The sequence below is a fragment of the Eleutherodactylus coqui genome, chromosome 2 (assembly GCF_035609145.1).
Source record: "Eleutherodactylus coqui strain aEleCoq1 chromosome 2, aEleCoq1.hap1, whole genome shotgun sequence".
Lineage (NCBI taxonomy): Eukaryota > Metazoa > Chordata > Amphibia > Anura > Eleutherodactylidae > Eleutherodactylus > Eleutherodactylus coqui.
The window spans coordinates 98,233,229-98,250,975 of record NC_089838.1 but is presented as its reverse complement, the minus strand read 5'-3'; the positions used below and the strand labels follow the sequence as shown (position 1 = coordinate 98,250,975).

Sequence of the window (17,747 nt, the reverse complement as noted above, 5' to 3'; positions counted from 1 at the left end):
AAAAAAACCCTATATGTCACAGAGAAAAAATGCAGCAAAAATAATTTTGATAGCTAAAGGAAAAAAATAGGGCAGTAAAACCGCCACATGAGTAAAATCCCTATAAAGTGTCAGCCTGGTTTTCAAGGGGTTAAATTCAACATGCCCATTTTTTTTCTTTACGATATCTGCTGAACAAACATCTGCAAACATCTAATACACATTAGATGGCTGTGTGGTCCCACTTAAATTGGTAGATTTGGCCAACTGCAATCTAATGTGTATGGCCACCTTTATTCATCCAGTATATCCATGCTAATAGAATATTACATACTATCATAATGAAGGAAGCATGCTCTAATGAGGTTTTGAGATAGGAAATAAAAAATGCTGACTTGCATTTTCTAGTCAGTTACTTTTCTGCCCATCCTTAGGGCAAAGTGTAGACGTTTGTTGTGTAACTTCTTCAGAAGTCACGGTTGCTCAAGACTGCTCATAATTGTAGATAATGTAAATTCTCTAATAACCCTTTCCAATCCAGTTTCCCTGCCACCTGCATCCTCCCCAGCTCATATTTATTTTGGGTTGGAAACCCGTTGTGGATTCCTTGGAAGTATTCAACAGAAACACATAAAAATGATCTGCCATAAGCCACCCTAACACACATCAGATGGCTGTGTGGTCCCACTGAAATTGGTAGGTTCGGCCAACTTCATTTATTCAGTATCTATTATATTCATGTTAATGGATTATTACATATTATAATTAGAGCAGCATCCTTTAATAATGCTTTTGTGCAACTTCTTTAGAAGTTACTATTGCACATAATTGAGGATAAAATCACAAGGTCTAAATGACATTCACACCCAAAAAGTGAGCAAATTCGTAATTCGATTACCATCTGGCTCAATAATAGGAACTATAATGTGGTTAATAATGGCAGATCCTCATACTGAATCCCAGTTACTGGCAGGATACCCCAGTGGTCAGCATTAGGCTCTCTTTTTAATCTGTTTCTATATGGCATTGTAGAGGGCTTACAGCATACAAATTCAATGTCTAGAGATTATTCTAAGCTCTGTAAGGTAGTCAACTTGAAGGTGGACAATATAATATTACAGAAAGATTTGGGAAAGGTGGATGTTTGAGTGGAGATTAAGCAAGTTTAGTCTAATGAGCATAAATTTATAGGCTATATACACCTTTGCACTCCCTTTTAGGCCTCATGTCCACGGGCAAAATATGATTTAAGATCCGCAGCGGATCTCCCGCATGCGGATCCGCATCCCATAGGGATGCATTGACCACCCGCGGGTAGATAAATACCCGCGGATGGTCAATAAAAGGGATTTAAAAAAAAATGGAGCATGAAAAAATCTGGACCATGCTCCATTTTCGTGCGGGTCTCCCGCGGGGACGGCTCCCGCGGGCTTCTATTGAAGCCTATGGAAGCCGTCCGGATCCGCGGGAGACCTAAAATAGGAATTTAAAAGTATTTACCATCCGTAGCGGACCGCGAAGGTCTTCTATTCCTCATGGCCGGATCTTTCTTGCTTCGGCTCGGCGGATGTGCCCGGCGCATGCGCGCGGCATGTCGACGACGTGCCGGCGACGTGCCGCCGGCGTGACGAATTCATCCGCCGGCCGAAAAAAAAGATCCGGCCGTGAGGAACAGCTGACCTTCCCCGCCCGCGCCGGATGGGTAAATTCTTTTAAATTCTTCTTTTCAGCGCTCATGTCCGCGGGGCAGGAGGGACCCGCTACGGATTCTACATGTAGAATCTGCAGCGGATCTGATTTTCCCCGTGGACATGAGGCCTTAATCAGTGTGTTTTTGTAAATGAAGACTTCTTGTAATTGGTTTGCATAAATAATTTCTGATTGTTTGTGTTCTATGCTTGTATTGTTCTCCAAGGCACTGCAGACTGGAGGACTAAAATCTTAGTAAATTCTGTCAGTCGGAGCAAACTGATGAGCCTTTTCTCAGTATTACCCCTAACCTGCTCTCCTGTCAGGTCTTGAGAACAGATAGCAGAGGGGCATTCTCCATGCATAGAGTAAAGAAGGTTTCGCCATCATCATAGATGAGAATTCCTAAGGCCGCCTGCAGACGGGCGGAAATTCCCACAGAATTTCCACCCCAGGACGCCTGCATAGGACTGCATTACAGCACGCAATCCTATGCAGACGGCCGCGGTTTGTCTGCGCGAAATCACACGCAGCAAACAAACCGCGGCATGCTCTAACTCTACCAATTATACCAAAAATCGAAACCACCTGATAGCTGGTATACATTCCTTTGTTTTGGCACATGGACAACCTGAAATGCACCAAATGTTTAAAGAGGAGTGTTTCTTAATATACTGGAGCATCTTACTTTAGTGAGGTTCATATTAAGACTGGTGTAAAACTCCGCTCTTGAGACAGTCTCACCATAGTCTTCTATTCATTTCCATATTAACTATGAAGCTTCTATTTGGAACCTTTTTATAGAAGGTGTCTTATCATTGACTATCCCTTCAATATGAGAGCCACGTCTATCAGATCTAGTAATTCTTGGCAAGCACATCATTTTACCCCTGGAAGCTATTAAATACCTGCTATTCAGATGAATGACCATCTATGTGACTCATAGATTACCTAGGAACCACAGTTTATTAGCAGCTCCATGCTCTGGCTCATAAAATCTTGTTATAAATCTTGTTATTTGTATAGCACCAACTTATTCTGCAGCGCTTTCAAGTAATTTATTTATTACCCCCCACCAAGCTGGGTACTCATTTTACCGACCTCAGAAGGATGGATGGCTAGGTCGACCTTTAGCCGGCTACCTGAACGATGCGAGGATTGAACTCGCAACCTTCAGGTAGTGAGCGAGAACTTAGGACTGCATTTCTGCTGCCTTAGCACTTTAATGTCCATGCTAAAGAAATGCATAATTTCCTTTTATGCTATTGTCACATCTGCAACTAAGGCTCCATCAGGAGCCTCCGACAGAGATATGGTATAAAATACTGGATGATATAGCGCATCATGCTGTACTATTTTATTTGGGAAAATGCTGGGCAGCATGTTGGAAACCTGATAGACCCTATCATAGTCAATGGAGTGTGTCTAGCACCGTACGTGTCGGGAACCAGCACTTCCAGTATTTTCGCTCTTCAGCTCTGAGGACAGAGCAACAGAATAATAAACACTTATGGGAATGGGGCCAATTGTAAGTGTGTGTCTCCAGTAATCACTCTGCTACAGGTGATTCAACCACTTGTCTGCTGTATATGAAACCACCCTATTTGTCTGCTGCCGTGTAGCAGACAAACAGGGTAGTTTCATATACAACATTTTTTGGAAAAAATTGTGCGTTATTTCTGGTAGTTTCTCATTCAACTTTTTAGTTTTGGCTCAGAAAACTGCAGTAGTGTTTTTTTTTTTTTTTTAAGTTGTGCATATACCCCCCTTATGGTGACCTGTCAACAGCCAATAGTCAGCATTGACCGAATGGGCCATGGGGGTTTCTTACAGCACTCATGTGCCTGACTACTGCCAGTGTAAAAACCAGTAAACGCTTATCACGTGCTTTGTGAAGCCTTCTTGCTTCTCGGCAACATATCTCCCCGTGTGAAGACAGGATGTGCTGCCGCCAGTGATTAATGTGAATAGGGGCACAATGAGCAACATGAACAGTTGTAGAGTAGAGTCTGTTAACCAAGCGCTGCTGATATCGGCCAATGGAAAAAGGGTCCTTAGACTGTTAGTCAAGATTATGGAAAAGTGATAGAAAGGGAAAGACTGGGAAATAACAGGATAATACTGGTTGCCTATATGTATTTAAATAGTCTTCAGCTGCGGCTGTCGTCATCTTTTCCTCATAATATCTATATAAAGAACGTCGGTGACATCTAACAATGGATAAAAGATTCTGAGGAAACTGCGCCTACTTAATAAAAGCACTAAGCATAGTTATTTAATGTATGCGATGATTAAGTGCTCTTGTTGAAATCAAAGCATCGGCTCATAGTCGCTGCACTAAATCCATTGTTTGGCACCAGCCCAGGTTTAAGCAGAACATATATTATACACATCTCCCTAAAGAAAATATACCGTACCGCTAAACCGAAAGATACACTTGTATTTAAAGGAGACATACTAGAGGAAAGAAATAAATGTTCATTTTGTATGCATTAATGAGGAAACTCAATCAAAGTAATCTGATATGTAATAGACACATGTAAGAATATTACATTGATGACATTTACAATTTCAGACATTCAGTGATGTCTACAATAAGGGGGTTTGCAACTAGTTGCCCTCTATTTTCCCAGATGAAGTAGTGCATCATAATGTGCTATTCTATTCAGGATTTTATCACTGATCTGTTGCAGAGTCTCTGGATGGAGTTTCTGGGGCAGATTTGAACATAGCCCAATCCTACAATGTGTAAATAAGGCCTAACAATTCGGAATAAAGGCCTTGGAGCCCTACATAACCACTTCCTATTACCCCCAATGTTGATCCAAAGGAATGCAAAAAGAAAAAAAAAAAGACAATTTTCCCCATTTAAGGGAAAAAAATTCCTTCCTGACTCCAATTTGGCAATCAGAATAATCCCTGGATAAACAACCCTTTTGAGGTTATTAATGATCATAACATATATAGGCATTATTGTACCTTGACACCACCGGAAGCTAGGGGTTTGACAGGAGGAACGCCCCTCTCACACCCCTATCTCTCAATTGGCGCAAGTTACGAAGGTCATACCAGCGTGTGGAGACATTTCTGCCAGCCGTGGACGGTTAGGCTGAGGGTTACTGTTCTTCTTAGGCTTACATTATTACCTGTAAATGCTGCCACATTACCACTGTGGTGATCGGCATTTAAGGCATGCGTCCCACGTGTCCGTCCCTTCCGCCGCCTTAGCCCTGCGTCCCAGCCACCACCTGTCAGCTCCGTGCCGGGGGCCGCATGTGTGCTCTGTGAGGGCCCTCACCCGCTCACAGCTGGCAATCGGACGCCGCGCACCCCTTCTACACTGATGCCGGGTTCGACTTCCTGAACTGCCACACGGAAACTTTCTTGTAGGTGTGGGTGCGTAGCTGCAGCGCCGGCCGCCGCTGTATCCCTTTTCAATAAATCTTTAGTGGCCTTTCAGCACCTGCTGCCTAAGAAGATGTGTAGCCAATCAGGTACAGGGGGCGTCACCCCCCTGTCAATCTTGGCTCCACCAGGAATTCCTGGTGGTGTCAAGATACAATAATAGCACATATATATGTAGCAAATGATAACTTGACATCTAAAGCATTATGATAACTGAACTACAATGTACTACAATGCTGTAAATCAAGTAATGTCATGTTAACGATTGCTAAATATGTTTAATAAAAATTTTATTAAAATGCTTTAATGACTGAACCTAGTGTGAGATGCACTATTTAATAATTATAGAGCACCCCCTGTCTTTTCCTTGGAAGGGCATATGATAGCTTCACTGTAATACAGAACGTTATTGTATAATATATGCGCTTTAAGCTCTCAGTATGTGCGTTTTTATAGAATGGGTCTGATTATTTTTCTTTACATTATGTGTCTGCCGCTTCAGCCCTCCGTGCCGTCCGCCGTCCTAACCCTGTGTCCCAGCTACCACCTGTCAGCTCCGTGCTGGGGGCCGCACGTGTGCTTCGTGAGGGCTGCTCACAACTGGCAATCGGATGCCCCGCACCCCTTCTACACTGATACCAGGTTCGACCTCCTGGACCGCCGCACGGAAACTTCCATGGAGGTGTGGGTGTGTGGCCGCCGCTGTATCCCTTTTCAATAAATCTTTAGTGGCCTTCCAGCACCTGCTGCCTAAGAAGATGTGTAGCCAATCAGTTACAGGGGGCGTCAGCCCCCTGTCAATCTTGGCTCCACTAGGAATTCCTGGTGGTGTCAAGATACAATGATACCACATATATATGTAGCAAATGTTAACTTGACATCTAAAGCATTATGATAACTGAACTACAATGTACTACAATGCTGTAAATCAAGTAATGTCATGTTAACGATAGCTAAATAGGTTTAATAAAAATGTTATTAAATTTCTTTAATGACTGAACCTAGTGGGAGATGCACTATTTAATAATTATAGAGCACCCTCTGTCTTTTTCTTGGAAGGGCATATGATAGCTCCACTGTAATACAGAACGTTATTGTATAATATATGCGCTTTAAGCTCTCAGTTTATGCGTTTTTATAGAATGGGTCTGATTATTTTTCCTTACATTATTTTTAACTAATGTTCTTATAATTCGAAAGGGAAATAGCTAAAGACTCTAACCTAAATGCACTTTATTCTTCACTATGTAAGCCTCGGCACTTTATGTTAATTTACTGCTTGACAAACCTTGGATTTTTTTTTTCTTGAACATATCTCTGGAGAAGCTAAAAATGTATCCCGTATGATGGCTCCTGAGAGAGGCCACTTTGAGAATGTATTAAATAAGCTGTGGAAGATTTCTTTCAAAGTGGAAATTGAGCAGCCGACATTACATTGAAAAGCTGTATTTTAAAACTAGTCATTCAATGAAATTAATTTTATGCTTAAAAGCACTAGTAAGATCTGCACGATGGGAATCATACATATGAATAATTTTACCCTCTTTGGAATTCAGGCTGATGCTTCATCATAGCGGCATGTCTGCTACCTGTCTGACTTCATTACCTGTCCTTCTACACTATCAGTAAAACTAATAATTGGACTAAATGCCTGTATGATCTGAAAAAGAGCTTTCTCCATATATTTTACAAGCACTTGCCGAGTTTTCAGAGAAAATAAATGTGGTTTGCTCTTCCCATGACATGTATTGAGAGCCTTGTTCAGGTACAGAGAAGTTTCTCTCACTTTTCTTCTTGATGCGCCAACTCATTTTTCAACTTGTGCTCTTGTAGCATAGTGCCAGCATTCACTACATAAGCCCGTTTACAGCACAGACTACAGATCTGGGGTTTCTATATAAAACATTATTGGGGTCACTACAAAGATGGGCAAGCAATACGCCTAAAAGGTGCACATTTGTCCCTGACGATGACATGTAGGTCTTTGAGAATCCAGCCCAATTTTGACTTGAGGACCCAAAGAATTTTTAATTTTGCCTCTCTGCATTCTAGCAATGAACAGCACTGGCCAATCAGAGCAGTGTGTTGAGTCTTAGACTACCAATGTGTTAGCAATGCATCAGGAAGTGAGAAAAGTCATGTGACCATCTTAGTTAATCCAGCACTGTAGGGTTTAAATCCTAATGTTAATGTTCAAGGAAATATGCCGCTATTTTCTCTTCTTTGAAACAAATGTGGAGGATGGGACAATCACAATGTCTACTTTTTCCTATGTTATAAGTTATGGGCAGCCCACCATAATACGTTTGTAAGTTGGACTTATAGGGATTCCAATGATAAGCATTGCTGGCTTTTCTTGAAATTGTAGTACAAGTAAGCTGCGCATGACAAGAAGAACCAAAACTGCTTTCCTTTACTTTGAAGCCTACTTTGTATAGATGGAAGACATTTCAGGTCGGAGATCAACTTAAAGGGAACCTTGAAAATCCATTCTGCAGGCAGCATGTTACAGAGCAGGAGGATCTGAGCAGATTGATATATAGTTCGATGGAAAAAGATTCAGTATAACTTGTATATTATTCATTTAAATCCCTGCTCTTCTCATGCTTAGGAGTCCAGTGGGCGGTCCTATCAGTGATTGACAGCTATTTCTGTGTACACAGTCATAAAGGACAAGCTGTCAAAAACTGACAAGACTGCCTACTGGAGCATGAGCACGAGAAGAGCAGGGATTTAAATGAACTAAATACAAGTTATATTGAATCTTTTCCCATAAAACTATATATGCAATCTTCCCACCTCCTCCTGCTCTATACCATGCTGGCTTGCTGGATCCAGCAGGAATCCATCATTTGAATGCATTTCTGGCTTTGGCTCAAAAACCTGAAGAATTAATACTTAACACTTCATAAAAAACATGTTCAGCCCATTCCTCCAAGTTTATCTGATAGAGGTGAGGTTACGGGCCGAGTGAGACATGAACATAAAATCCCACTGTTCTTATTAAGAGAGTATCGAATAACATTCAGTCTAAGCTTAAAATATTCTAGTTCACATGAATATTTCCAAGTACAGACATGCACAAAACATGATATCATTTAATGCAATGGTTTCTTAGAAGTGTAGGCCAAATCAAACATACCCGGGCACATTTTCACAACAGACATTGCCTGAATTGTGTGGAATGGAAAAAAAGTATGCATATATTATAATCCTGCTTGGCAGCACATTAACAAAAAATGCACTTAGAATGAAAATGTACACCAATATGAGAAATACACACTGTAGATAGATAGATAGATAGATAGATAGATAGATAGATAGATAGATAGATAGATAGATAGATAGATAGATAGATATGAGATAGATAGTTAGATAGATAGATATGAGATAGATAGTTAGATAGATAGATAGATTCAAAATGGCTTCCTCTTTCTTTGTAGGCATCAAATGAACAATAATCAAATATTAAACTGACATACACAAATAACATTGAAAATATGGGAAATTCTTTAGTGCCTTACCCCTTCTATTGGCAGTTTTGTCTTTGGGAGCAGACTGTATTGTGATTCATGAATCATCTTCTGATCCCGAGCCCTCCGAAAAGAATCATTTGTAAACATTCCTCCCACTCTTTGTAAGGAGTTCTTTCTCGACAGGCCTTCCCCACTCTTTATGCTCTCCAACAGACGGACCAGGAGCAAGTTTGCCGGTAGCTGTTCTATGCTGCAATATACTGGGATTCTGCATTCTGGACATCGCAGCTCTTTTCGGGCTTTCAATATCCGCTGTAAGCATGGCTGGCAGAAGGTATGCTGGCATGGTAACACCTTGGAAGTTGCATCCAATTTCCTTAAACAGACTGGGCAGATCAGCAGGTCAAGGACAACTAATTCATCCATGGTAACCAAGGATTTTTGTTGGAACCAAAAAGAGCAAATCTACATGGTCATCCCCACTGGAAAAAAAAAAGAATGAAAAATGAGCAAGGTATGAATGTGCAGGTACACCATTCACAGCAGACCAGTTGTTGGATCTTTAAACCTCACAGCATATATCTGGAGAAGAAATCTCTCCCACAGACATTACAGAGCAATGCCTCACAAGACAGTTGCAGATGTGCACCTTAGTTTTACAGCTCAGTTCTAAAGTGAGTCATTTGTGATTCACAATTACAATGGAAGCTATAAAATGCTGCCTTCTCATCATCTGCTTGTCAGGTTCTAAGTTGCTTTGCTATGACAGGTAGCTGGTGCTACCAGGAAGAATCGGGAATCGCTGCCCCCCTCACCCTAGCCACTGCCCAGGGTATATAGCATCCATGGGTAGAATCTCTGTGCATTCAACTGCAAAGAAGTTTTGTTTGGAAAGATACTGACTGCCAAGGATATATTGTGTAGTCTTTGTTCCTACCTATTTACACTGTGCTGATAAGCCTTATTTAGGCCAGATGTACATGAGTATGCAGATAACAGTAGTCTAAGGCCGGCTGCACACGAACATAGCTTGCAGCGGAAGCCAACACTGTGCCCGGCCGGCGTCCATGCGCACCTGTCCTGAAGTCTCTTCATCTGTACTGCGGATAGTTTACACGGTTCGCCGTCGGTCATGTGCCGTACAGATTTTTTTTTACATTTTTTTCCGGCACAGTCACTAGGCAATGAAGTGCGTACCCGCGACCTATCCACAATGGCAATTGCGGATGGGCCGTTGGTCAGATGGCTTCCATTGACTTCAATGTAAACCGTTTGTGCGGACATAACACAAAAATAATACAAGCTGCGATTTTCCTCCGCTTGTGGAAACCGCAATTGCTTTCTGCGAGTGTGCAGGAAGAATCACTTTCGCATAGCATGCTATGGACGTTACTTGCTGCAGAACCCAGAGGCAGAAGCCGGCCTCAGATTCGGCAATGCAAATTTGGTTGTGTGCAGCCGGCCTAAGATAACTAATTGTAATGGCCCATTTACACATGACGATTGTCGCTCAAAATTCATTCAAATGAACAAAAGTGCGCAATAATCGTTATGTCTAAACGCAAAGCCATTGTGCGCTTTTCGTTTGTTGCTTAGTTTCACCCTGCATAAAAATCATTGCCGGCTTGCTCACTTCTTGTTATGACTAAATGCTCCCCGCTTAGTGTTTCACATAGGCATGTAAAGTACTAAGCGAGAAGTGAGCGATACTCAGCAATGATCTACTTGTCTAAACATTCTGCACGAGCGTGAACAACTAGTGGTGACGTCACCCGCTCGTGCGCTCGTTTAAACGAGAATCGTCTCATGTAGAAGGGCCATTAGTGAGACAATGTTAACTATCTTGTTACCTTAAGGGCGCCCACCCACTGGCGATTTTTTTTTCTTTGCGTTTTGCGTTTTTTCTCAAGAGCAATTAGAATTGAATGTACTCCTGTCCACTGGCGTTTTTTTTTGCGTTGCGTTGCGATTTTTAACATAGGAACTGTCAGTTGCATATGTGTCCTTATTTTTCTCCTAATGCACCCATGAAAGTCAATGGAAATTAATGGAAAAGCCGCAAAAACGCGGGAAAAACGCCGCGAAAACGCTGCGTTTTTCACGCACGAAAATCGCAAACGCCAGTGGGTGGGCGCCCTAAGGCCTCCTTCCCACGAGCGTGACGGGCTCCGCCGCGTAATATTACGCAGTGAAGCCCGTCACGGCGCCCCCCAGAGCCCCTATACTTACCTGCGGGAGATAGCGTGAAAACGCTTCCCCGCCCACCGCCGTCGCGTCGTGTGACACGCCCACCACGTCACGTGACGCGGCCGGCAGTGTCACGTGACGCGCCGGCCGCGTCATATGACGCGCGGCGGTAGGTGGGGAAGCGTTTTTTCACGCTATCTCCCGCTGGTTACAGCGGGAGATAGCGTGAACGGACGGCTTCCATTGATTGCAATGGAAGCCGTCAGCGCGTACAGCCCGTCCTCACCCGCAGCAAATAGAGCATGCTGCGGGTGAGGACGGGAGAAATCGCGGTGCGTAATTCCGCGGTGGAATTACGCATCGTGAGCATTGTGCTATTAGGTTCAATAGAACCTAATAGCAGGGGGCCACGCAGCGGATTTTTGCCGCGAATTTACGCGGCGTAAATCCGTTCGTGGGAAGGAGGCCTAAGACTGCAAAAGTAACAACAAAAAACACAACAATAGCATAACATAAAAATGATATATAAAAAAACACTTAAAAGGAGAACTACAGATAGTTAGTTAACAAAAAATCCACACCTGATAGGCATTTGTAAGGCATAAAGCAGAGGGTTGTTAATCATATGTGTGTCATATGATCGTGCCAAACCAGCTCTGCCTTTATTCCTACCCTATATACGGTAGTATATACAGATATTTTACAACATTTATTGTGAGGAATATATGTCTAAAATCAAAACTATAGTTACATCACATGTTGGAAACTTTCAACAAATATCGTGAAGCCATTATATCTGGGGTAGAGATGAGCGAACGTACTCGGTAAGGGCGATTTCGCAATCGAGCACCGTGATTTTCGAGTACTTCACTACTCGGGTGAAAAGTACTCGGGTGCGCTGTGGGTGAGCGGGCGGTTGCAGCGGGGAGTGGGGGGGGAGAGGGAGAGAGAGAGGTCTCTCCCCCCTGTTCCCCGCTGCTACCCCCACTCCCCTCTGCAACCCCCCGCCCCACAGCGCACCCGAGTACTTTTCACCTTAGTAGTGAAGTACTCGAAAATTGCGTTGCTCGATTGCGAAATCGCCCTTACCGAGTACGTTCACTCATCTCTAATCTGGGGTAATAGATATACAAAAACTGTGACACCATATCCCACATCTATTAATCCGTCTACAATTACATACACCATATCCTTAAATAATGAAATAAGGACGAGGAGTCCAGGCAAAATAAATGTAATCAACAAAGAAGCCATTTATACCACCACTTAAAGGGAACGTGTCATCGGAAAATGACCTACTATATAAATCGAGTTTTTATATTAAACATATTTTTTTTACTTTGAGTGATTTCTTTTTTTAATGTACCAATCTATATTTAAAAAAAAAAAACAACTAACAATGAGCCTAATAATAGTCTGACACTTCCTGGCTTAGAGAGAATACTTTTCAACAGTCATCTCATTATCATTACAGTCAGGCAGGATGATAATTAAAGGCAATCACCTCTATATAGACAGGATTCACCATAACACCATTTACAATAAGTGATAATCACAGCTTATCTACTCACCTCCCCCCACACACACAATGACCTCTGTACAGGTCACAGAGCATGCCTAGAACACTCTCCCAAAGGCAAGATGGCAACCCCCATAGTCATGTACAGACAAGAGAATAAAGTATCTACCATCAGGAAGTAAAAACTGATTTTAAAAAAATTACATGTTTTACTATCTGGTTTTAATTAGTAAAAAAATGAGGGGTGAATACATTCCCTTTAAGTATATGAAGGCAGAATGAGTTATTTCACTAATTATAAATGGCAGATGTCCCAGATAACTAAAACTCTTGGCCTGTATAACAATGCTCTACTCAAATCCTACTCACTAAATTCACGGGAGTTTTTCATTTTGTTCATTGCACTGCTTAGACTTGTTCTGTAGAAATGTAATGCGGGAATCATCAAGAAACCCGAGTGCCAATCATCTTGAAAAATGGGGCACGCCAAAGACAATGTAAGAAAACAATATAGGAGGAATGCACTGACTCAATACATTAAGTAATTAGATACGTTTCACCTTATGTATCTGCTATAAGCTGAATTCATACAGGAACTGGTTGGGCATTGCAAATAAGTAATTACATACCACACCTAACATGAATGTTTACATGCACCGCACATTACAATAACATGCAGGGAGCAAACACAGACGACTTTGTTTAAAGTTTAATCTATATGTTTTCCAAACAGAACCCATGGTGGATATTACAGGGAATGCCTAAAATGTATCTTCAGGAGAAAATAAAGAATAAATCTGGAATCTTGTAGCCTTATGTGTTGTACCTCTGTGCAGTGCCTCTCTTAGGGCTTCTTCAGACGGCCGTGGTTTTGTCCCGCTTTACGCCACGAAACATGACAAAACGAAACCATTGATTTCAATGGTTTTGTTTTTACTATGGGGATTCTCGCAAGTTATCACTACTAGGGATGAGCGAGTATACTCGCTAAGGCACTACTCGCTCGAGTAATGTGCCTTAGCCGAGTATCTCCCCGCTCGTCCCAAAAGATTCGGGTGCCGCCGTGGGGCGGGGAGCTGCGGGGGAGAGCGGAGAGGAGTGGAGGGGAGATCTCTCTCTCCCTCTCTCCCGCCCGCTCTGCCCCGCTCCCCGCCGCAACTCACCTGTCAGCTGCGGCGGCCCCCGAATCTTTCGGGACGAGCAGGGAGATACTTGGCTAAGGCACATTACTCGAGCGAGTAGTGCCTTAGCGAGTATACTCGCTCATCCCTAATCACTACATGTGAGAAAAGATAGGACTTGCCCTATCTTTCTTACATATCATTTTTCTATGTGCAAGAAAAAAAGGGCAGCACTTATCTTCCTGGGTTTTTTTCTGTATTTTTTTTTTTTCAGCGCAGTGTAGCGTGACATTTGAATGGTTTACCTGGTTCATGCGCTAATACACTCCATAGTGGCGAGCGTATTTGCGCACGTGCCAGTTCGTTTTAGCAGATACAGCATTCCCCTCACCTTGCAATACTTGTGCTGTCAGTGTGCCCCAGCACCCGGCGGCTTCTGGTGAGCGCCAGGCCACTGGTCAGGTGATGTGTAATTGGCGTCACCTAACCAACGGTGTTGCGCTCAGTAGAGACTGCTGGATTCCGAGGCCCGCTGACAGCGCAAGCATTGCAGTTTCGCAGCTGCTTTTTGGTTAACAGTGCTAATTTTCACTCTGTTTTGGATGCGGAAATGCTGCAGAATTTCCAACTGTTTTCCGCCCCATGTGAGCATGTCCTTAGCCAGTTTTCCATGAGCGTATTGTAACACATCTTTAATAAAAATGTATTGAATCTATTGGCATCAGTATTTGATCTGCATTTGCCTTCATATGTGCTTACACTGATTTTAATTTCCACTGGTCAAGTACTGATCTGTTTTTGCCCAACAGAACATAATTATACCAATAAATGCAAATACAGACCAATATTGATGAAATATGCATGCAATACAGGTGCATCCATATTCTAATCCCTGTCCATAGACTATAAAGGGCGTATTTTACATAAAACAGACAAAAGTAGTACATGCTCATGTAAATAGGTTAATAGATTTTTATTATGGTCCGCAAAACATAGCCCAAAAATGGAAAATTAATTTGCTCATCTGAAAACAGTCATACCTGGATTTTTTCTTGGACACTGCTTATCCCCATAGGAACAAAGAATTAAAACTCAAACCCGCCTGACCCATCTTTCCCCTGATAATTAACAGGGGAGTTTCAAGCTATGTCTATAGACACAAAGTTTTTCAGCGAATCCCATTAAAAAAAGCAGGATACGCCAAGAAAAAAAATCAATGCCTATGACATCTTAAGACAGAGGGCTTTTAAACAGTGACTATAGCTATTTAATTATAGACTGCATGGCAGGGAATGCTTATTTGGTATAAGAGACAGATAACAACTAGAATCTAGCTGCTAGGTGAATACTGAAATATTGGGCGGTAGCCAAGTGTACATATAAAATAATATTCTGGATGGAGGTCGGAGTGCAGAGATCTCTTTACTGGTAATTGAACATTCCTCAATCCCTGCAGTCCCTTGAGGCATGGACTGTATAGGAATTCAGCACTTAGTGCCGAAACATCTTACAGGCATTATATACACCGGCATCCATCACAAAGTATATCAGCAGTATATGCTTGCTTTCAGTCTTTCGTGTGATTATGTTGCCTGCAGTATGCACTACCAGACCACAGATTGCAGATATTATGCTTTTAATTCATGTATGCTATGTGTAATGTAAGGGTAGAAAAGCCAATGCCGCCTCTATAAATTAGTCTACAAAGTAGGAATGATGTACCGCCGGAGCAGTCATTATTCAGCTACTGATTAAGAGGATGGCACACCCAAATAATTAGAATTTAATATTTAACCCTTGCTCGAGCTATCCATTAATGTGTTTATTTGCCTCCAATGCGATATATTGGATCATTAGAGGGACCTACACTGTAGCTATCTGCCGTTATCAGAATTATGCTTCTCTTATACAGTAACTCTTTAAACTTTACAATAGCAGCATTAATGAGCAATAAACAATATGTGAACAGTTCTTAGCGCTGGGGGATACGATCCCCTTGCAGTGTCCATAGTGGAAATGTATGACTAATTCAAATAAATGGCCAAAAATGTAATGCATAGGCAGGAGTGAGAGCAGCTCTTACACAGTGACTTGCCTATGTAGCTCATAAAGGGGATCCTGGACAAGGGGACCACCCGCCTTTATAATGTTTCTTAAATAATCCTCTTTTACTGTCAAATCACTAAAATCTAGAAAGTTGGCAGGCAGTGCACCAAGAGGATTCAAGTTGACCACCCATCACTCCATTTGTTAAATTACTGTGACCTCATACTCGCCTGTGATAGCTATATGGAAAAAGCTATCAGCAAACATCAATGGGAAAAAATATATAAAAGAGAGTACAGTACAAAGAAGGGCAATCTATATCCAATCTCATTCTAGATACAAGCCTTGCATTAGATTGGTGATCGACGGCTATCAATGAATGCTGGGAATTCTACTTTTGTAACAACGGCTGAGCGGCAGGTTGAGGCCACTGACTCAGAACGTGTTCTTAACCAGAGTCCACGGACCTCTAAGGGGTCCATCGATGGACATGGAAATCACATTTTCATATCTTAGTACGTTTGTTAAAAAGATCTCCAAATGTAATTTACCCTTAACACGACTTCACAATTCTAAACATTATTCTTAGAAGACATCCATAGGCTTCACAAGACTACTGATGGGGTCTGTGGCACAAAATGACTAAGAAACCCCGGCTTAGAACCTAATGTAGGAAATGCTAAGACATTTATCTATGTGAATAGTGCGTAAAAGGTGAATGTAGAGCCGCTCTATTGGCATAAGATGGTTGTGATCCTATTAGAACCAACTATTGATTTTGGTTTAATGTCCCATTACTTCTATATTTACCATTAAATGTCTTCTTTGCTAGTAGAATATTGGATTACTTGCCATCTTGTTGGTAACAGCTAAACTGTTGTTGGATGTACATAAATACATTGAATAAATGTGTGGCTGCTTAAGACTCTTGTTCATTTGGCATTGACATAAATGTTTGCAATTGCTTGCTTCAGTTCACTATTATCTTGTGTCCTTGACTTTTTTGGGCCATTGCTCCCAGGTAACATTTCTTCTTATCTACTAAACTCCCATAAATACGTGAGGTATGTGTATTACTGTTGTGGCATTCCAATTATTATTGCATGGTTTTGTATCTAAGTTCAATGCCAGGAGAATAAGCTTAGACAATACAATATCACTGCTTGAAAGTCACATCCTACCCGGGTTTATCATGTAAAAAAAAGGTTAAAAACCGCAAATACAGATTTGTAATATTCATGCATAAACTTCAACAAGGACATCCTAAACAGATCGTCAAACTCTTTGTAGTCACTGACCTTCTCCCACGTGAGATCGCAAGGAGCAAACCAGTTTCGCTCCTGGAGCTGTGGCTGTAATGAAACTTCTACTTACTTTTAAACTATCAACACGCACAGCCCTTTTAACTCTTGCATTGCTATTCTTCATAATTGGTATGACTCGCAGAGGAACTTGGATAGCTTCCTATTAGGAGCCGCACATTCATTAGAGATATACAGAAGAGGATTTCTTAGATTTTTTTGTGTTACACTCACAATAAAACATGGAATGCATTGCTCTCAAAATCTTACCACAATTCATAGTTTATAATTAGGACTGGTTACATGAAGATTTAAATGGTCACTAACTTTTCAAAGAACTTGTGCTTATATGATAGCCAATGTGCTAATTGGAAAACATGCTATTCCCTTCATTTACCTAAAATTACATTTTTGTGCTTTAAAATCCCTCCAAAATGCTGGCCACTAGGGGTTTCCTTTCATTCAACTAGCTGCCCCATGGAAGAACAGGAAGGGTAGGAGGGAAATTAGTCATCCTACTCATTGAAGTGTATAGAGAGCTGAGCGGAGGGGGAGGAAGAGGGACAGAAGCAGAGACTTAGATAGATCCGCCTGCAGCTAATAGTAAGTGATTGAGTACTGTTTTAACTACTGAAATCACATCTCCTCTCCATGATGATGTTATGTGTCTGTGTGCAGAGTCAAAAAACAATTGTGGTCAATAAACTAGCCAAAGCCAGGAGAGGAGATATCAGGAAAGCTGAACAGGATAGGCTTGGGTCAAAGAGCAGGAGATCAGACAGAAACAATTTAACATGTAACATGCGTATTCATTACGTAAGTAAAGCACCCATAGCCTATAATGGATGTATTAAACCCCAAGATAAAGGACCATTTAGACACAATGATTATCACTCAAAATTTGCTCAAAAGCCGTCTTTTGAGCTATAATCGTGTGTAACTGTGCTGACATCGTGCAGTTTTCGTTAAGCCATCGCTCATCGTTGTCTTTCAGCATGCTAAAAAACAGCGATCAGCCTTATCA

At 41.7% G+C, this 17,747-nt stretch overlaps 1 protein-coding gene across 2 annotated transcripts in view; it reads right to left on the bottom strand.

Moving 5' to 3' along the window:
- The window catches only part of SH3RF2 (SH3 domain containing ring finger 2), a 108,971-nt gene extending 92,181 nt beyond the window's left edge, over positions 1–16,790 (bottom strand). For both annotated transcript variants that reach the window (XM_066591251.1, XM_066591252.1), the window contains exons 1-2: positions 16,721–16,790; positions 8,598–9,031 (exon numbers count right to left, since the gene is read on the bottom strand). In XM_066591251.1, the coding sequence (XP_066447348.1) occupies positions 8,598–8,975 (378 nt within the window). In that variant the 5' untranslated portion in view covers positions 8,976–9,031; positions 16,721–16,790. The remainder of the gene's footprint in view (positions 1–8,597; positions 9,032–16,720) is intronic.
- Positions 16,791–17,747: the final 957 nt, after the last annotated feature.